At 37.7% G+C, this 22,017-nt stretch overlaps 3 protein-coding genes and 1 pseudogene across 3 annotated transcripts; all 4 read right to left on the reverse strand.

Annotated features, from left to right (window-relative positions):
• Positions 1–988: 988 nt before the first annotated feature.
• LOC137711305 (O-fucosyltransferase 30-like) lies at positions 989–4,186 on the reverse strand (annotated as a pseudogene).
• On the reverse strand, positions 1,190–1,751 carry LOC137709955 (uncharacterized). The gene is made up of 2 exons (XM_068448932.1): positions 1,702–1,751; positions 1,190–1,601 (listed from the first exon to the last, which is right to left on the reverse strand). The coding sequence occupies exons 1-2, from the start codon at positions 1,749–1,751 to the stop codon at positions 1,190–1,192; spliced, it is 462 nt and encodes a 153-aa protein (XP_068305033.1).
• Positions 4,187–6,171: 1,985 nt separating the features above from the next.
• Positions 6,172–8,925, reverse strand: LOC137711110 (transcription factor KUA1-like). Its single transcript, XM_068450317.1, has 3 exons — positions 8,442–8,925; positions 7,273–7,481; positions 6,172–6,928 (listed from the first exon to the last, which is right to left on the reverse strand). Exons 1-3 carry the CDS (start codon positions 8,716–8,718, stop codon positions 6,428–6,430), a joined length of 987 nt encoding a protein of 328 aa, XP_068306418.1. The 5' UTR covers positions 8,719–8,925; the 3' UTR covers positions 6,172–6,427.
• A 4,472-nt stretch (positions 8,926–13,397) lies between these two features.
• On the reverse strand, positions 13,398–19,982 carry LOC137710532 (E3 ubiquitin-protein ligase HOS1-like). The gene is made up of 10 exons (XM_068449576.1): positions 19,732–19,982; positions 18,746–19,136; positions 18,266–18,400; positions 17,994–18,169; positions 17,150–17,554; positions 16,874–17,032; positions 15,790–16,287; positions 15,084–15,221; positions 13,989–14,716; positions 13,398–13,830 (listed from the first exon to the last, which is right to left on the reverse strand). The coding sequence occupies exons 1-10, from the start codon at positions 19,810–19,812 to the stop codon at positions 13,656–13,658; spliced, it is 2,886 nt and encodes a 961-aa protein (XP_068305677.1). The 5' UTR covers positions 19,813–19,982; the 3' UTR covers positions 13,398–13,655.
• Positions 19,983–22,017: the final 2,035 nt, after the last annotated feature.

A 22,017-nucleotide genomic window follows, 5' to 3' on the forward strand; every position in this document is an offset into this window, starting at 1 on the left:
CAATGGATTAAGCAACCTTGTCTTCAGGTTCTAGAACTCAAAGGCCGAGACAAGTTCCTTCATCGGCCGTGATTGCTCAAATATAGAAGTCAGCAACGTATTCAACACCATCACCACATTCATTTTACTCACTGACAAAGCTCGGTGGCAAGTTGGCAAGCCCCTGTTCACCAAGATGACGTAGTTAGCTCATCAACTATTTGACCTGTGCACCACGTTGGCTAAGTAGCATTTTAGCACGCTCAATGGGACTCAATGCTAGAACGACGAAGTTCATATGACATATCAAGATTCCAATCCGACCCTATTCAGCCGATTGAACGAGATCTTATATCCACATGAGGCGAAAATACTTCTCTCAAATGATAAGGCTGAATGCTCACAGCGCCCTACAAAAACAATGGTTAAAAGAAGATAGAGTAAGATTTAATATTAGTTAAGTCATGATGAAATAAGTGCCTTCTCAATGTTTGAGAAAAGCAAATTAATTTCCCCCTCTCCATGGCAAAAGCATAATCAAGTAAATAGGTACTGCATTTTCAACTTTCTAATTTATGAAATCAAACGGCTTCCAAGAAGTATTTTGTCCATATTTTGAAAGTTTCACCAAAACTACTTAATTAAGTTTGGTCAAGGTCAAGGATTTTGGTCAAGCTTTAGTCATAAGCAGATATGTTGTTAACGAGAAGTTTTGGTCCAATAAGCCTTGGGATGTTATCTTTTTTGTAGTCGTAACTAATACTATTTTTTTTTTTTTTAACTTATGATAGTATCTACACTAAGAGAGGGTGAGGGAATGGGTTAAACTTTATAATGGGCTTGTCATAATAATATGGTTCAACTTCGGCTTTAGCAAGAATTGAACCTAATAACCCTCACGTAAAGGAATATCACTAAATCGTAGTACTAGTGTCAGTCGTAGCTAATACTATTAATACCAAGCAACAACTTTTTTATGAAGAAAGTATGATATTCGTTGAACAGGATGCTTAAAGTGGGCCTCAATAAAAACCTTGTCAAGGCTTTCAACCCTATCGAAGGGAAAAAAAGTGTCCCGCACCAATTAACTATTAATACTATCCTCCAATAATAATTAAGAAATTACATGGGGCTCTTTGAACCAAGAGACTGGGTGATCTAAATTTAGACTAAACCTCGCAAGACGGTGAGCCACCTTATTCGTCTCTTTTCAACCAAACGTAATTTTCCATTGTCTGAACTCTTTTAGTAGCTTCCTGGTATCTTCGAATAAATGCCCGTAATGACCACTATATGCTGCACCTGCATTCTGAATTGCGGAAGTCACCAATAACGCATCCCCTTCCACCTGGACTTGCTCCATACTCCACCTGCGCAAGAACAATGCTGCTGCCCTTGCAGCAGCAGCTTCCGCATGTAGTGCAGATCGCACTCCTGCCTCCCTACCCACCTGCGCCGCTAGAAAGCCACCCTCCCCATCACGAAATAACAAGCCAAAACCTCCAATTGAACCATTTTCATCCCATGCAGCATCAAAATTGCATTTTATCCACCCAGAAGCAGGAGGCTGCCAACGAAGTAATCGAATGGAGGATGGTTGGGTTGCAGCAACAGTCCACTTTCTATATTCCGCCAGCCAAGTTTAGCTAATGTAAATAAAAAACAGTAAAATAAATAAAATAACTGAAGTGAGAGAAGAAATGAAGAACCGTTTTTAAGCACCTTGGAATTGATATACAGATTACAATACTGTTAACAAGAAATTTATACATTACAGCAGGTTCATATAAAAAATTTAAATTGAATTAGAGAATCAAATATGCATCTAAACAGTCTTTATAATCAATGGCATCACCAAAAATTGGACTCAAAGAACCATCATGCACCAATCGACAAGCCAAAGAAGAACATTATCAAGTCAAGACTCAAAACTGAACTATTAAAGATGTGAACGTGATGATTGCAAAATTGCTTCTCAAATCTTGATGAGAAACCGGAGCATGAGATATGTATTACCTTCACCAAGAATGCAACTGTTTCTGAATTCCACCTTGTTCAACACAAATCCCTTGCTGTCCACAGCACCCTGCCTAGACTGTCGAGCCAGCCTGCTGGTGTCGTTAAGTTGTGACTCAGGTACATGCTCAGAATTCAAGCATTCATGGTGGAAGAAAAGGACCAGTTTCCGGCATGCTTCTGAACCATAATTGCTTTTGTATAAAGGAAAAGCTTGATTAAATTAGAATTTCATGTTGTGAGGGATTTCACAATAAGAAATTAGCTATAACATGCACCAAACTTCCTCATCGACTCTATAATTTCTGCAATAGTTGACCCTGCAGTCCCAACAAATCCAAGAGAAGTACAACTACAAATATTTTTCTCTATATATAGAAGAACATCAGGTAATCCTGGAGGGCAACCCTTCTTAACCTGACCAGTCCGATCATGATTCTTCAGAAAGGTCCCAAACTTCATGCCATGACTTGCATCCACAATTCTTTTGCCAGTTTGTATTATCAACTTGTCTTTTTCTTTCAGGAAAAACAGTTAAAACTGATGCGAATCTTTAACCAATTCCCCCAAATAAGTTCCTGTCCAGTTACTTTCAGGAAGATTAGTCATCATAAAAATAGGAAAAGGAAGAGAGCTCTGTGTCAAACCATCCAAAGTTTGTTTTAGCTTCGAAAAAGTAGCCTTCCAATGGTTCTTGAACTGTCCATCTAGCAATCTGACCTGTGCACAAAGAAAAGGAGCCCTTCTAATATCATGAGCAAACTTCTTTCCTGCACTTATGATTTCCGGTTTAAAAGGAAGGAATCCAATCTTGTCAATCAGAGTTTGTATCCTTCGATCACTCGGAGCTTCATGGATACTAATGTGTAGCTCCGAACCTTTGTAAGGTACAGTGAAAAGGCTCCCAAATGCCAGCAGAGTAGCCGATTCAGCTTCAGAACCGGGTCCAAAAGCATTATATACATCACGGCATTTTCTAATATATGAAATTTTCTTTTTCTTCTTAAGTTGTTCATCGGCTGGAAAGAATCCAATGCCCCGTCCTCATTACCATTTTGGTACGTCCACACGGTAGTTCTGCAGTCTTCATTAACAGCATATAAACACTTTGCATCCCCATCCATCCCAGATAGCAGAGACTCACATTGCTTTAGTCTATAAAGCACAGAGGCATGTGCAGCCAACTCATTGTAGCAAGCAAAATCTACATTCACACTGCACCATGAGGAAATAAAAACCCTGAAATCTACTACTCGAACTAACGAAGAAGAAACTAATGATGAAATATCAACATTGTGAGCCATGGAAACATTCCTGAAACAAGCGAGAAGCATAGTTTTATTATTTAACAAATCAATAGAAGCTTGCAGACATTGTATATCAAATGATTACATTATATTTTGAGTCCCAATAATCTCTGCTTAACCATTAACATGGAAACTAGAACAAACCCAATAACCCACATGGAAATTCAAGCACAAACCAGACAAATGGGTCAAGCAAAAATCACAACTTGGTGCAATTAACTTAGAAACAAAAGGAAACCCAATTAAACCCACATTCCAATTCCACCAAAATTCAACAATTTTTCCCCAAATTAGGTCAACAGAGGAAAACCCACGTACCTCCCACTCGGAATGAGCTCAACCGTGTGATTCCAAACCGAAATCCTGATCTCAATGGGACTCAAAACCCAAAACTTTGGGCAACTACCGAGAGCAACGGCGTGGTGATCGAGAACCGGAGGGACGAGCAAGGTCCGGTTCAGAATGGCGGGCATGAGAAGGGCGTTCTTAAACTCGGAAAGCTGGTTGCTGAAGCCACTGTGGGGAGCGTACCAGAGGAACTTCTCTCCTCCGAGGGAGGGGCATTTTGGAAGTAGAAAGTGAGGTCTTGAGGAAGAGGGAATCGGAAGTGAGAGAGAAGAAGTAGGAGAGGAAGAGGCGGGGGAAGAGGAGGGTCAGGTAGAGGAGGGGGTAGTGTTTTCTGAGAGGCCATGGTCTCGTTATGGGTCTGTTTCTGGTGAAGAGATTCATGGCCGCCTTTCTGCAACTACTACCTACCAAATTGGAGATTGGTTCTTCAGTTTCTTGGAGGCCGAATTGGATCTGGCACATCTGCCGCTACTTCCCAATTTGGTGAAGCATTGTGACACCCAAAGAGAGATTTTCCGCATTTGTTTATTGATGTTCTTGTATTTAACAAAACATGCACCATTGGTTACTCTCTCAGATTTTTAGTCAGTTTAAGGGCTGATTTGTTATTGCTGTACTTAAAAAAATTGTTTTTATTATGCTGTGAGAATAAGTAACTGGTGAAATAAAGCAGCAGAGTGTTTAGTAAACTATTTTGTAAAAGTGCTTTTAGAAAGAAAAAAAAAACAATATTATAGTGTTTGATAAACTTTTATGGAAAACAGATGTGAAAAAAAACTGGGTTTTGCAGCTTTGTGTTTTTGGCTTTTTTTCACCCAAAGCTGTGAAAAAAAACTGAAGCTGAATGTTTACCAAACATTTTTTTTTTATTACCACTTTTTTCAGAATCACCTCAGTATCAAACTATGCTAATTAGATGGAACATAACCCACGATTGGTTCATGAACTTTCCCAGTACTATGGCTTGATGATATTTCCCTTTACTTGTAAGTGACGGTCTTATGTTCAAATCTCGTAAATGACGAATACAATATCAAATTAGGTTGCCAATTGTGTGGCTTAGCTGAACTCTCATCTCCCATTAGTGTAAAATTTATCGTTGCACTCAAAACAAAAACAAACAAAAAAACCCTAAACTTTCACCCATTTAAATTTGATTCATTAACTTTTACTCGTTAAATTTGATTCATGAACGTACTTAGTTCTAATTTGCTACGCACCTATCAGAGGTGGGTATGATCCACTAAGTCGAGTTCCTAGAGCATGCCTAATGTGACATCAGCATCAGATGATAATGATCTCTCACCCTCTTGACTTAATTCAATTGGGATATTTGGAAAAATAGTCAAGATTTTGACTATGAATAGAATTTTAACCAATCATTATAAATTTTTACAATTCTAACCAAAAATTGACATAAAAATACTATAATGCCCTCTAGTGTGTAGTTCACACCCATTTGCTTTGCTAGAGGTGGCACCATTTGTGAGGCTGTCAACCATTAAAGGCTGCTGACCCAAATCTAGCTTTTCGTATAGAGCCGGAATTTCCAACGGAGCTCTGAAAATTTTCAATTTCTGGAGCTTTAGAGTGCTGTGCTGCATCTGCGACTGGGTCTTGCAAAGAAACATGGTGTATTTGCATAAAGGTTTGTGACTGAAATTGCAGTGAAGGATACTGAGTCTTGGGGGTGTTATTTGGAGTTATTGTACGAATTGGTATTGTCCGTTGGGCGCCCTCGCAGCTTGGATGGTTTTAACTTACCCAGGGCCAAAGAACTGCCTTCCTCCTCTCCGGCCCCTGCCCCCGCCAAGATATTGTCTTTAAATTTTCCAATTGTATGCTTTTCTTATACAACGTGATGCAACTACAGTCATGTTTTCTAATGATCATTTGCTCGTCTGTGACTACTTATTCAGCAGCAGCAGCCAACCGTGCCCGGTCTCTTTGAAGTAAAATATGGGTTTTGAAAATAAACATGGTGTATTTGCTTTAGAGGTTCTCGACTAAAATTGCAGCGAAGGAAAACTAAGTCTGGGGGTGTTAATTGTAGAGCTTCTGAGTCGGAAATTAGTTGGGGAAGAAGAAGGGAGAGAGCGGGAGGGAGTTTGGGGGTTGTGGAAGAATGATGAGGGTGAAGAGCACAAGTGACAAGCCATTTTCTTTCTCTGTAACTGTGTTTTAACTCAGTTTTGCCTTTTGTTCATAATTTTCCAAAGCAATTGCATAAAAAGCAAGGAAAATAAGGAAATGAGAAAATTGGGGAAGGGTTTTTACTTGAAAATGGGTAGGGCGGAGAACAAGGAACCGTGAACTCCACGAAAGGGCATTATGACATTCTCATGTCAAGTTTTGGTTAGAATTATAAATATTTATAATAGTTGGTTAAAATTCAATTTGTGGTCAAAAGTTTGGCTATTTTCCAAAATTTCCCTTAATTCATCCATATATCCAATTACATCAATACCCTGCTTAGTTACAAACCTACACTGCAAGACTCGGCCACAGTGTCGAACTTGAATGAACTAAAAATCTCCACATATTTAAAATATATTCAAATTTATAAGTGAAAACCTATTATATAGGTAAGGGTTGCTTAACTCTAGAATGTCAACATAATCAACATTAAGACAAAAATACAATATGCTAAAGATTTCATTAATTTTGACAAGATTTTAAGGTAAACCCACAGAGATATAACTCAAATCCAAACCGGACTGCACATTTCTAGTCTTGTATTAACATTAACCTGTGAAATCCCAATGCACGGCGGCCCTCTAAACTGCATGGATAGGACTGCCACCTGAACCGATGCTAGAACTGCCGGAACCCGGATTTGCATGGAAAGCAGACTGCCTAGACGACCCTTCAACCATTTTAAGCGTAAGCGAGGACGGACCAGAATGACCTAGAGGCTCCCCTAAACTCAATTTTGACATGCCTACTAGCTCATCAACATTTATCGGGCTTTTTGAATGTATTGCCGTTGGCTTCAGAACCTCATGTTTATCCATCATAGTGGGCTCAGTAGTGTATCCAGGCCACAAGGGATAAGGAATTGGGAAAGGGGAGAAATACGCAGGATATACCATTGGGTAATATGACTCTGAGCTATCGGGATTTGGAGCGGCCTGTTCTCCATCTGAGTTGGTGGAGTCCATTGATTCGCATTCTTTATCCAAAGGCGGAGGAGCAGGCAATGGATTGTTGCCTTGAGTTTCAGCTTCTGGATAGTTACCATGTAAGAAGTCCAGTGGTTCCATTTGGGTTTCAACTGACTGCAGAAAATTTATCAAGATAGCATACGTAAATATTGTATCAACAAAAAAGTGAGAGAATTATGCCATGCGAAAATTAATTAAACTATGGACCTTGTTTAAACCAGACAAATACTGCACTCAACTATCAAGAGACTCAAGAGAGAAGTATAGGTTGTTTCTACACATGCAATGGACATGACCTTTTAACAAATCAAAATAAACAGTCAACACAAATTGGTGTGCACACCATACAGTGTTAACCATAGGACGGAAGAAGCTCAAAGCAGTAAATGATTCATATTGCGCGCTTGAGTATGAAACACATGTACGTACTGGTTATGCAAGACGGAAAAGATACTTACATCATCTGCTACAATATCAAAGAGGCTGGAACGTCTTTTCCTCCTTGACACATTAGTCTGCCTAATAAAATATTTCTGAGCATGGCTAGCCACTTGAGTAGGTGTTCTTGATATGACATAATTGCGAGCGATTCCACGCCAATCACCTTTACCAAGCTTCTGCAGTCCGAGTAAAAACATCCTATGTTCCTCTTCAGTCCATGGAGTGCCTACAAGTAGAAAAAGGAAAAACAAAATCAGTCAAGACAAAAGGGAAAACCTAGTTCAACTTCTTAAATATGATCCTTTGGTTCTCTTGTAAACATATAACTTTGAGAACTACTATCAACAATTCTTGTGTTATAAACAGATCATCTTCATACAAAAAAGAACAGAAGAAGGGTAAATAAATAACGGTATGAACAATCAAATGGTGGTTTAGAGCACATGGCCGAACATCCCGGAAAGGATATTGCAGTAAACCTGAAAGTTAACAATGCCTCTATTGCATATCAAGTGACCTCTCATACTGAATGAGGGTGACCTATGAGATGATTTAACCAGGCATTCTACTAAATGAAACCAAAATATCCGCGTAAGGAAATTCAATGTATCTATAGCCCTTAAGCTTAATGACTATAAATATGGCAATGGTAGCACCCTCGCAGTTGGGAGAACTTCTTAAAAGCCTTCGGTTTCTGTCGCTGTTCGTGCTGCAAACTTGCATATAACTTAACTAACTACCATAAGTAGCTTCGCCTACCAGAACTGGAATGGCTTCGCCGGCCTTTCGCCGCCTCTAGAGAACCAAAATTCAGAGAGCTACTTATGCAAACACCCAACAATATTATTAGCAAAAAGAATAATCCATTTTTGCTAATTTAAACAGTAATAATAAAACAGTAAACTCCAAAACTACAATTACAGTGATACCAAAAATAACATTAATCGAACATAATTATACAGAATCGTAATCAAATACTTCCCCGAAAAGCATAACCTTTTTATGTTTAAACTAATTCAATTCCACCGCTAAACCCCATATAATTAACCAAAACACATATCAAATAAGAAATCCAAGCATAAAAGCACAAACCCAAATTATTCAAAATCTAAAATTAAGCCAAAAAAAGTGATATATTCAAAGATTACGGATTAAAAAATGAAAATAAAAAGTAAAAAAACACAACCTTTTTTGCGTTCGCGGCTCGAAGACGATCCGGGCACGCAGTCCTCAGAGGCGTAGCCGTCGGCAGCAGCATGGTCGTTGGTGGTGTCGCCAGGAGAATCCGGATTGTTGGGGAGGAGACCCGAACCCGACCCCGCATAGTGGGTCAGATTGCCCATACTAGCGCTCTTCCTGATGGAGCCGTCGGTCAAGCGAACGCCGAAGAGCTTGACCCCTCGGTTCGGACACGTCCGGGAGTTGTGGCCATTGTGGCTGCAATGCGAGCACCTCCGAGTCATCGGTAATGCGGAAAATGGAATCGGATCGGGCGAGTTGGGTTGGTCAGATCGGAGGATCCGGATCACGTGACCCGAAAACAGAGAAGTGGGTGTGGTGGGTGGGTTGTGGGTCTGCGCGAGGATTTAGAGTTTGGTTTCGTGTCTGAATTTATTTGCTTCTTCTTCTCTTTCGCAGAGCAGAGGAGAGAGATACAGAGAGAGAGAGAGAGAGAGCGAGAGAGAGAGACAAAGAACAAGTATACTTGATGAGTCAAAAACACTATCCATGTGTATCGTGGGGTGGATAAATATGAGAATATATGTGCGACAGATTTTACTATGGGTCAGTGGGATTTTTTTTTTTTTTTTTTGTATTCTTGTTCATTTATAGGTGTGGGATTTTAAATTTGATTTTCATTAAAGATAAATTTAAATCATATTATTACTAGTTCATTATGAGACAAAGTCAAACATTTTCCCCTTAGTATAGGTAATATTGTTTGTTTAAAAACAAAAGAAAAGAAAAGTTTTATGTTCTATTTTCGTCTAGAGAGAATTTGAATCATATTATTGTTAACCTTTGTGAGATTAAACCCTACCCTTTAGTGTAGATAATATAATTTGTAAAAAATAAATAAATAAATAAATAATTCAATCTATATTTTTTTCCTAGGCTAGAAAGATAAGACATACTCCAACTCTTGGAATAAAACTCAAATTTTAGATTTTACACTTACCCGAACTTACCTCAACCCTTGGGCAAATGTGAGTTAAAACTTAAAACTCATTTCTAGGATAAATTTAGCACAGGATTCCCCTCCCCTGAGTTAGTGGGGCTGCCCCACCATATATATGTATATTTTTTTTAGTTTTATGTTTATAAATTCATTAAATCCAATGATTAAGATCTAATCTGATCAAATTCAACAGTAAAAAAAAAATCTAACAGTCTAAATTTAAATCCAACAACTAAAATAATTAAAAAATTATTATTTTATATGTTTCATATTCTTTCGTAGTGTTCCACGAGTTTCATGGTATCTGTTTAGTGATTTTTCAATATTTATCAAATCTGAATATTTTTAGGTTAAAATGTTCATAAAATTAAATTAGAATAGTCTACATAATTTATTTTTAATTTTTAAAAAAGTTACTTGAAGAAAAAAATTATCCTAAATTCATTCTTTAATAATCTTGAACTAAAAATTTTGAAGGAAAAAAATCTGTTTCTATGTTAAAAACTTAAATTTTATGGATTAAAAATTTTAGATTTTAACCTAAGAGTTGAAAATAATGTAAAAGTTTAAAATAAAAAATAATAATTCATCAACACCTCCACGCCCACCCCACGGTCCCCACCCAACCAGACGGTGAGCCCCACTCTCCTCCTTTCCTGCCGACTAGAGGGTAGAGCTTTCAATCATCTTCGTCGGCAAAGCCGAAGCATTGTGTGCTTTTCACAAGGAATTCAACCCAAAAAAGCATTGTGTGGCTCAAAACAATATTGTACTCATGATTTTGTTTTTGTTCATTTTTCATGGATAATCTGATTCGTTTTAGGGTTCTTTATTATAAAAAGGACATAGGATGTTGATAATTGATATTTGTGGGAATCAAATAATCCAAAGCTTGCCATCCCCTTTTCTTCCCTCCCTTCGTATTTCCTGTTTGTATTTTTTGTTTTTGAGGATGAACTTCAACAAACTTTAAAGAAGAAAAAAAAGTTGTAAAGTTAGAAAATTAAGTTGAGTGAGGGTAGTTTAGGAACTAAAGTTGGGTGTAAGGATTTTTTTTTTTTTTTTTTCCTTTTTTCTTTTGAAAAATGGGACAAGCTAGTAGCTTCGTCACGACAGTTCACTCTTTCAGGGGTCGAGAAAACTCACATAGCCATTTCGACCTTCCCCTGGCTACCATGGTATGATTCATCAGCGCTAAAAATCGAACTCAATACATGCCGTCTGAAATACGGGTATGGAATTCACCCCCATGATGGTTAAGAGATATTGATAGATAAAAAATAAAAATATGAGTCTAAAAAGTAAGTTGATGGTAGACATAAAAGTTATGGGTTCAAATAAAATTTTCATATTTTCATTTGGTTTGTCGCATGATAGTTTTGGAAGAAAACATTTGCTTGTTAATTAGTTGCCGTTTTGCAATTTTCGGAAAATTAACAGTCCAATCTTGCATATAGAGTTCTAAAGGATATTTGTAACAATTAAATCTTATATAAAACGAGTACCATTGAGTAAAGATGGCTCAAAGCAATTAGTGTGTGTGAGGATGTGAACGTAAAAGAGTCTTACATTGGTAAAATAAAAGCCTTATAAGGGCTTATAAGGGTTGGGCTATTTCCTATTTTGCCAATTTATTTTATGCAATGGTAGAGCCAGAAATCTATGTTAGGAAGGGCACTAAACTAAAATGGATGTAATATATATAGAAATTGTCATGTTCTTTAGGTCACCTTGGTATCAAATTCAAAGGTGAGTGACCACGCATTTTTTCTTGGGGAGGGGGTAAACTTAGCCTCACAACGGTTGTGGTTCAAATTTGCTTTTAGCGAGAATCGAACCTAAGACCTCTCACTTACAAGTGAAGAGGAATACCATTAAACCTTAGTACTAAGTGGAAACTATATCAATAGTTGAAAATAAAACATTCAAAGCACATCCATTTATTCTTCACTCTTGATATCAAATTCAAAAGTGAGTGATTATACATTTCTTTTTTCATGGTGACCATTGACCAAGAGAACATTTTCGTGAAAACATTAGGCATAAGAGAATTTGAAGGCGTTTCTTTGTGCTAATTTGGACACATGAAATCTTTTTCTCTTCTTGATTTCATAGATAATATAATAGAGGGAAATGAGAAACTAACCAAAATCATAGTCTGTAAACAAAGATAAAATAAAATAAAAAATTTGTCTATAGGCAAGAAACGGAGAATATGATTAACTAATGTTATTATAGAACTATAGTTTGGAATCTTAGATGTAAAAAATTGAAGTTAGATGTAAAAAAATTGAAGGCTTTGTATTTGTTGGATTGAAGTTAATTTGACTAACCAATACGATTACAATTTCAAATCTATAGTGGTATTATAAATTTGATTAATGGTACCAAACCCAAAAACAATTTCAGGATGGGCACGAGCCTACTCTAGCTTTAGGATGACTCTACCACTAATTTTACGGTAAAATCTCAACTTTTTTTTCAGTTAGTAATACCATTGAGTTGGATCTCTAATTTAATAGATGAATAGTTTATAATATTGCTTTGTTTTTTTTTTTTTTTTCAACAATATCACAACTTGACTCAAATCAAGTACAAAGTTAATGAGTTGAGATTAGTCATTACATTATCCAAACTCACATACCAACATAAATAAGAAACAATTAGAGTTAATATCACCATGAAAAATTTGTCATGGTTAACTTCGACGTGTTAATACAAGATTTAACAAGAAGTTATGTACTCCCGCATCTACACAAGGCTTTGAAATGTCAAAGTTTACAACTCGTTGCACATGTATGCTTTACGTAGACAAATTAACTACGAAACTATTTAGGAGAGAAGAATTTCATCGACAATCCAACATTACATAATCCAATCTTGTTTCTTATCTAAACCTTTTTGTCATTGTTGGCAATTTCGGTGCCCCACCAAGCTTGAGATATGTTTATTCGACTAGTTTGACGCATCAACATGAAAGGTTCCAAAGTTGTCTCCCTATCTGTTGGATCAACTAGCTTACTTTGGTTGATTTGATTCTTGCCTTTTTAAGAACAGGATTATAGATTTTAACGTCGAATTTGCATTTGTTTTATTTTATTTGTGTTAATAAACACGCAGAAAGTCAAGAAATGAAATAAATTCTCCTGTTTTAGTAAAATCAAGAAAGCTAATGATTACCATAATTTCAATCGACTGCAACACATCCACCTTTCCTACTTCTACTTGGCTTATAAAGTTTAACATTGATTTATCCATTAACTTTTATCTTAGCACTCCTACCAATTTAATAATCGGATCACCACAAGTTCCTAATTGAGTTTTGGAATCGAAAATTACTTACATGATCCACATACACCGTTACGTGACTTTTTGTATAAAGTAAAATAAAAAGTTGGACAAAAACTTATACATATTTATACAAGACTCACCGTTGCAATATATGTTGATTTATGTCTTAATTGTAAATGTTATTGGGGCCGTGTAGAATAAGGTGTATGTCTCTATATATTGTAAACCTAAGAGGATGAATAATATAACAAATTATTTTAAAGTATTTCTTCCGTAGACTAGAATTTAATTCCCGCGACTAACATGTAAGGTTAGAAACTACAAATCCTTTTTTGCCTCAAGCTCTCAGCAATCAAATTATTTCAACAAGGAATTCAAAAATATCCCCACTCCTGCACAATTCGTAGCAGCTTAAAAACTACAACTTCATCTGATCGGACAGAGATCCCAGCTGGATCTCACCCCACCAAATCCTAAGGATCCAGAGATCCGGATCCTTAAAATTTGATCCAACGGCTACACATAAGAGACCCTTCTAAAAGTGTTAATAATTGTAACCATTGGATCAAATTTCAAAGTTCCAGATCTCCGGATCCTTAGGACTTGGCGGGGGAGATCCGGCTAGAATCTCTGTCCCATCTGATCAACTTGATGTAAACAAATTCAGGAAGAAAGAAGAAATGGCCCGTCGAATTAGACGATCCGATTAGATGCATCTTAGCTGCACGGCACAACTATAAAACAGTTTTGTGTACATTATAATTACTTGCCTTTCAAAGGGTTCAACTTCAACCGGCATGTACAACAAAGCCACTTTTGTTCTGTATAGCCCTCGAAGGTTACCTCGTCTGCAAATCATACTGAGGAAGGACCAATGCTGGACAAGAGTTCCATTTTAAGTTAAAAGAAAAAGTGACAGGTGGATAATCTTCATCGCTTGGAAAACCTCCTTCTTTGTAAACGCCTCGCGGTAGAAGCATGATGTGTGATCCCAATGGCTTTCGCTGGACTCTGCTCCTGTTCCTCATCACTAGTTTCATCAGACCTCCATCTCGATCCATTGTTCAAGTTTTCATCCTCAATTACATGACCCTTTTCTCCATAGCTGAAGATTAGAAAAATAATTTGTATTAAATAGAGATTAACTAAACCAAAATTATGAGTTCTACACGATCAATATAAACCTTCTCCAACAGTGGTTAAAACAAAGCAAGCAAACCAACTTTAGTGGGGCAAGAGGTGCAAAAATTGTTGAATTCTTACCTCAAAGAAACGTCCATTGGGTCATCCTTGGAAACCATATTCCAAGTTCGGTCATCCCTAGCTGGTTGGAACCCCTTACTGTTCACACTCCGATGCAGGTTTGTTGCAGAATCTTTAAACAGGCCACGGTTGCTGCTGGGTGTAGTTACTGGATTAGAATCAGCGCTGTAAAATTTTGAAGGACTTGCATTTTGGAATGGATTGAACCGCTTGTTCTGTTCCGTTTCTGGTGACATTCTAGCATATTGATTGCCTTGGAGACGGCTATTTGAACGTACTTTTGATGAACTTCTGTTCCCGTCCTTAACTGCTGAGGGGGGAGTAGCCCAATGAATTCCAGGAGTTGATGCATCCTCAAAGTTGAAAGTCTTGTTTATGCTATCATCAGGCTTCCATTGCGTTTCAGAATTGCTAAGTAACTTCTCATGAAGAACTGAAGAACCATTGTTACCAAGTTCAGAGCGATAACTGTCAACCAACCCAACTCTTTTTTTGGGCGTTTCAGATATTGACGGTTTCCAGGAAGGATTCATACGATCCGACCATAAAGCAAGAGAAGAATCAATGGACGAAGGAATCAGCATACTAGTTGATTGTGATTCTTGCACTTCAGGAAGTGATGCTGGTGCCATTTCAACTTCACTAGAGGTGGTAACAGCTACCTCAGGAAACTTTCCAGACTTTACTTCCTGTCGTTGGACTTCTGGTAGCAACTCCATGCTTTTATCCTGTTCATCAAAAGCAAAGCATTACAAAATAAAAACAAGGGAGTACCATGCACCCACAAATAGACCTCCACCATGCTTCAATCAATGGAAACATGTTTTCCCCTAAGAAAGACAACTAGAATCAACACAAATGCAGGAAGAAACGTTTAACCACAAAAAGACCAGTAGGTTGTCATATAGATTGCTAACATTGGCTCCTACTTTTGTTTAGTTCAATCATACTTTTGAATTACAAAATATTTCTAAATATCAAAATTAAGAATATAAGCGAAGCAATTCACAAAGTTGATGACCAAATACTCCACCAATTAGGGTATATTAAGGGACAAAAATGTCCTCATACAGTCATAACACGTAAACCACTTACTATTAATCCAGCTCTCCATCCGCTCATTGATCTCATTCTAGATAAAACTTCTTCACTGACAGAATTCTTTGAAATGAACTCCTCCTCCAGGTTTTTAAGTATTTGATCAACTTGGTAAGCTTCAAAGTACCGGTACCGCTGAAATGTTAGGGGGGAAATGGGCAATTTATGTCAGCATGTCTGACCACAAAGCTCGCTTTTTCAACAGAATAAGTACTGAAATATAGCTTGGATAAATAATTAGATACACTAATCTACAAACTAATAATATAAGAAGGGTACTGATTTTCACACACACCCCGTATTTCTGGCTATCGGGTTGAATAAATCAAACAAAAACAATGACCATGATTAAACAGGGGTGTGTTAGAGAAGAAAAAGGGGTGCATTTATCATTTTCCTATAAGAAAACCAGAAAATAGTTTTGAAAACAGTTAGCGAGACTCCTGCTAAAATGCCACATAGCTAATAAAAATGCCCTGTGATCCCTTCATTTGCAGGCCATCTTCAACTCTCACACCAACACTAGCCACACAGTAAATAAGCAACTAATCTCAAGCTTCGGATGCATTATGAGCTATAGAAACTACCAATAAAATTCATGTTGATTTTCCTAAAGATGCAAGTGAACATAGCAATAGCAAGATGTTGATCACAACTACTCCAATTTGAACCGAAGCCAACAATAAACATAGACAAGAATTACCTGAATGTAGAATACGACAAGAAGGCTTCCAATAGTTGAGGAAGGATCATCAATAGTATAATCTAACAGGCACTTGTGGAGATGTTTCTCTTCATCAGAGTTCCAAGGCAACTCTATCACTCGGTCTACCATGTTCCTTCGTATACAGAGGAAACAAATTTCATTAACCAATATCTCCACCCAGTCCTCCCAACTCCTATATTTGCTTTTTGAATCATCTGTTGCATCCCCCAATTCTCCAAGCTTCAACTTCTTCTCCTTGACTTTGGTACACAGCATTCTTTGATGTATAAATGCTTCAGTAAAAAGTCCACACTCTACCCTCACCCGAACTGCAGTAACAGCCTCAGTAAGTGATATTGACTTTGAGGTACCATCACGCCCGGACCATCGTAAAACCAAAAGAGCTGTATCAGGATTTCCCCTTGCTAAAAGTACTTGTGCAATCTTAGGATGAGTTGCCGGACCAGAGATCTCTGGAAGAAGGTGACAAGCTTCCTGAGAAATTTATTATGAAGAATAATTATGTAAAATGATACTTTGAGACTAAATAATCTAATACCGATATTAAAAGAACAAATTTTGAACTGTCCAGTATAAATAAAAGATGCAATACTAGACACTTCATGCAAGTTTAAAAGCATAAACAATAACCATTTCAAAAGTTTCATGTATTCTTGGATCATAAACATCGTTCCATGAACCAATTCATCTTAATTATCTTAACGACAAAAATAAAAAGTGGTTTACTTGGAACATGAACTAGCAGTAGAACAACAGCTGTAGTAAAAAAATCCATTTTTTAATTTTATTGTTAAACAAGTCAATTCATTTGACGCAAAAGCTTATTGAGATTCTTAAGTTGGAATCTCGCCTTCTAGAGTAGCAAGGACTGGAGAGAAACCCTTTTTTAAGAAATGCCACAACCTGACCATAGACATGTGAACCATGCCTAAAATATAAAAATAAACAGCATTAAAAACCTTGATACAATTGGTTAATCATGAAACTAACGTCACTAAATAAAAGAAAAATAGGCATTCAAAAGCATTAACCATCTGAAAAAAATAAAAAAAGAACTTGCCTGCAGAGCTTCATCTGTGTGATCATCCAGGAGATAAAAGACTAAGGATTCCAGTAATAATTGCCTGGGTATGCCAAAGGTAGCTCCAAAATCCTCTAGAAGGTGTCTCCATTGCTCATCAGGCATTGTCCAGTGCCGATCAAATAGGTAATATAGAAACTGTTATAAATTAAGGAAATACAGATATACCTAGAGGTAGGGGAGGTAGGATTTATGCCCAATTCAGGATATGCAGAATTAAGAAATATCGAAAGTTTAAATAAAAACAAAGGATACAATAGCTTGCTTCGCAACCACCAAATCTGAACTACCACACAGAAAAAGTATATCAACAGCTGCTCGAACATTTTCAAATGGATAGCATCCTGCAACCCCCTCTATCTTGGACCTGAGAATTGATGAAACTCCATCCTTCTGCAGAGATCCTAGTTTTAATCCCTCCACCAATTTCTCTGTATTTCCCTGCTCAATCTCCAGATTTACCAGGGCATCTTCAATAAATAGGGTACCTTCCTGTCCACTGGACTCTTCTGAGTTATTTACTGAATCAGGCCAAGAACGCTTAATTGCAGCAGATTTCCTTTCGCAAACAAGAGAATGCCATGATGTGAAATCCGTATAACGAGGCCTCACTTTCTCAAGGAACTCATGTCTTACACACCATATCATAACCTCCATATGCTGAAACCAAAAACCAAATTTCAAAGAACAATTACAAATTGTTTGTAGACACATACGGATTTCTATTGGAAACCCAGTCTCTTTGAAAATCCATAATGATAACGGTTTAGAAGAAAAATGTAACATTTGACAAAACTGATAAGGTAGTGATCTTGCTGCAAGGAAGTTTTAGGCACAAGTAATAGATGCAACAAAAGAAACAGTTAAAGATCCATGAAACAAAGTCGAACAGAATGTCACTTCTTGTGTTTCCATAGCTTCAGAATTAGTAGGTAAATAAATTATTAGTTCTTTGAGAGTTTAAGGATAGAGGAGTACAAACTATTAGTTCTTTAGAGAACTGAAACATGTATAATATGATATCAGACACAATATTCACAAATGAAAATCAGGCAACAAGATCATGATAAACAAAAATGTAAACAAACATAGCTACAACCTGCTTTGTCTTTAATATGCTCTCTTGAAGCTGGTGTAAGTCATGAAGCTGAGCTGAAAGAGACCCTTCAAAAGATGAGTCCAAAACTTCAATCACATTACATATGCCAGCCAACTGTGCAGAAAACTTAAGAAGTAAACTCAACATAGATTTCATCGGTTCCGCTTCAAGATTATCTTAGGATAGTAGATTAGGAAATACAAATTATTCAAATTATGCAAATTACAAATGAATAAAAAATAACTAGGGGATTGAGAAAGATAAAAGGATACAAATGCCTTGAAGTTCTGTGATGATGTTCTGGAATGTTCGCTTGCACCAATCCTTAACAACCACTTCATCCAACAAAAAGGCAATAACAGGATCGCTGGACACTGCACTTTCATCCAAACAAACATCTGTAACATCTGTTTATTCTAAGTCAAAGAAAACATGAAATGATCAACACAAATATGAACATTTAACAGAAACGGCAATAAAGTTTCACGAAAGACAGAATGTCCTATAACGCACACGGATCCTAGTTATCTGTTTAGCAGTTGATTTTTCAGTTTTCTCAAATTACTCCTTAGAATAATATGAGTTTTTACCTCCTGATGAACAATAATTTTACCTTTTTTTACGTATTCCCCTTTAATTGTAAGATATTAAAAGTTGTGGTGATTTTTTTAAAACTAAACTCTCTATCACGTGAACAAATAAAACAAAACAAAGAAGAAAAGGTAAAGAATCAAAAGATCATTAAAGGATACAGTGGCATATCAAAGAAACTAAGTTATTCTCCATGGCAACATCAAATAAAGAATACAGGCGTTGGACATCAGCAGATATTTGCTCCTCCCCATCTTCCTTCTCTTGAAGTCTCTTATCACCTCTTTTGGGTATAAGATGAGCTTCTAGACACTGATCATAAAGGCGCCGGCATAATTTTGCGCCACTCTTTGGTATTGGAATTCTACAAATCGGACACACATCACAGCGCTGGCTACACTCTGCACATAATGAAGCATGTCCACACGAGATGAGCACATCCTTTACTTGTCGTCCACAACTCCTCAAGTCTCGTGTTGCCCGACAGCACTCAACTTTAGATTCATTGCATAAGTCAATCAGATCAATAGATGCCAACTGTTCCAATGCTTCCTGAAATTAAAATTAAAGCAACATACAAATGACTTCTGATCTTATTTAACCACAAAGTACTACATATAACTCCAAACGTTACAGATCGTTCAATAAGGTGAATATTACGAACAAACAAACCTAGCGAATCAAAATAATTGTCAAAAAATAATGAAAAGGTAGTGCTTTAAATTTAACACTTTTACTTCACCTCCCAATTTTGTGCTACGTTGCAGTCCTAAAACCGGACATTTCCCATCAATCGGTTATCGCCTCAATCCACTTCCCACATACACTCCCTTTTAACACTTCTAAAACCCTATTCATACGATGCAGCTAAATACATGAGGGTTACCTTCTCAACAACTTTTCCATTGCACTCAGTAAAAAAAACATAAATCAAAATTACCAATATTTTCCTACCCAAACTCCCTGTATATTCACCGATGAAATTCTTCAAAACCCACCAAAACGTCACCGGAATAGCCCTATACAAATACCTGTACGGATTTTGAACAAAACGCAGATAACAGGAACCAAACCGTGGCTATAAAAAAACCTAGGGTTTTAGGCAGTAGCTATGTTAAAGGAAAATGAAAATAAATAGAGAACGAACCTGAACAGCTCGACTATTGTAGTTCGGGCCGCCATTAACGGAGCTCGAAGGTCCTGTTGGTCCGTTTGATCTCCTATCCATTTCTCCGAGACTGCGAGAGTTGAATCCGTACGAAACGATGGAGAGAATGAATTGGTGAAGTGAGGTTGAAGCGGGTGGGTTTTAGGGTTTAGTAGCCATTGGAGCTCCCAAGCTTCGGAGAGAGAATAAAGAGAGGGAGCGGTTTTGGAAAAAGGTTCAAAATTGGGATTTTGTGAGTGAAGGCTGTGAAAATTTGACATAAAGCAGGCCCACCTATCCTACCCCAACCCAATACAATAAGTTGGACTCATCCTCAAGCCTTAGTTACGAAATTCTTTTTTTTTTTTTTTTTGGTACAACGGAGGGCAAAGCCCGGCAAGCAAACAACAAAAGTCAGGCAAGAACAGCCCTAGGAAGGGCCCTGCCAATAGAGTCTGAAACTAGAAAATTACTAGCAGTGGTAGGAGGAGAAACAAAAACATGAAGGCCTAGGGATAGCCCATGACCCAAGTCAGCCATGTGATCAGCTGAGACATTCATTTCTCTATAGATATGAGTGACTTCACATCTCTAATCTTTTCCGATGGCTTCTTTGCAGTCAACAATGAGGTTGTAGAGCGGGTGCGAATCCAGAATAGGATTTTGGATCAAAATAACAGCATCCCAAGAGTCACATTCAAGGATCACATCCCTGCATCCCTCCTTCCAAGCTATAGAGAGTCCCATGAAAACACCCCAAAGCTCAGCTTCCATGATGGTTCCTCTGCCCAAATTAGCAGCAAATCCCTTAATCCAATCCCCTTCAGAATTGCGAATCAAACCTCCAGCACTTATGTGCCTAAGTGGGTCCTTACAACTCCCATCTGTATTGATTTTATATCTACCAATTGGCGGGTGGATCCAATGGATTGAGATGATTTGTCTAGGAGGCTTACTAGAAGAACACTTGTTGGCATCATACCAATCACTTGCAAATTGAAAAATGAACTTCTAGGGTGAGACAGGCGGTTGTTGATCATCATTGAAGACAAGATTGTTCCTCCCTTTCCAGCAATACCAGAGAGTTGAAGCAAAGATAAGGTTCCAGGGTAATCCATGTATGGTAGAACAGTATGTCCTAAGATTGATGGCCATCCAACTCTGGAAATCAAGTGCGTAAAGAACATACATGTTTTAGTCAATGTGACTAAGTGCATAAAGAACATACATGTTTTAGTCAATGTGACTACGCTTAAATCTTTGTATAATTTTCTTTTCAAAACCAAAGTTGTATGTGCTAGAGGTCTTTATCTCAAATGGTCAAAAACATTTACCCTTATATGTGTGTTTGGGCCCAAAATAATATTGTTGGGCTGAGTGTAGGGTTGTGCTCGGCCCAAAGCCGTGTCAAATATTATGGGCTGCTTGATTGATTCCGGGCCGTTTAGCAGGGATGGTCGAGTCCTATCACAAGAAGGAATAGTCCAGATAAGCAAGAAGGGCCGAGGAAATCCTGGTACAACTAGGATTCTCGAGCCAGCGATGAATAAAGCCCCGAAGAGAGGTGAGTTCAAAGTCTTGATGGGAGTAAGGTTGTTCGAAGCAAAGTTAGAACGGGGCAAGGACTCCCAATTCAGATAGGGGTTTAATTCGGTTTCAAGGAGTTGGTGCTATAAATACAAGAAATCATGCAACAAGGAAGGACCTTCAATTCAACATACAATTGCCCTGTGCAAAACCTCTCAAATACCTTGAGATTTTTCCTTTTCTTTTTCCGCCAACATACCTTTAGTTTGGATAAACAGCACTGTGGAGGCAACCGGCGAACACCTTTAGTTTGGATAAACAGCACTGTTGCCGTAGAATCAGCCGACTGATGAGCATCTTCAATTTGGATAAACAGCACTGCGTTGAGGCCGACTGGTTATCTATCCAAGTCTCGGCCGAGAAGGGTTTTCGAATCCTTATTGGCAGGGGTCATCTTATCAGCCGTCTCGGCGAAGTAAGGTGTTACGAGTTACGACATTCGGCGTATCGGACACCGAGTGATTTTATGATTGGATATTCACAAGTGAGTTTTAAAGTTCGGCATTTTAACGGCCGAACCACGTTCACCATCAAGACATACATCACCTTTGAATATTTGTGTCCATATAGTCTGGTGTTGATTCGACGTGCTTATACTCTTACGAATATAATCACGGTGACCGAATCAGGCACCGATGACTTGTGAACTTCGCAGAACTAGCAGCCTCGTCTTCAGGCTCTAGAACCCAAAGACCGAGA

Source organism: Pyrus communis, chromosome 12 (assembly GCF_963583255.1).
Source record: "Pyrus communis chromosome 12, drPyrComm1.1, whole genome shotgun sequence".
Taxonomy (NCBI): Eukaryota; Viridiplantae; Streptophyta; class Magnoliopsida; order Rosales; family Rosaceae; genus Pyrus; species Pyrus communis.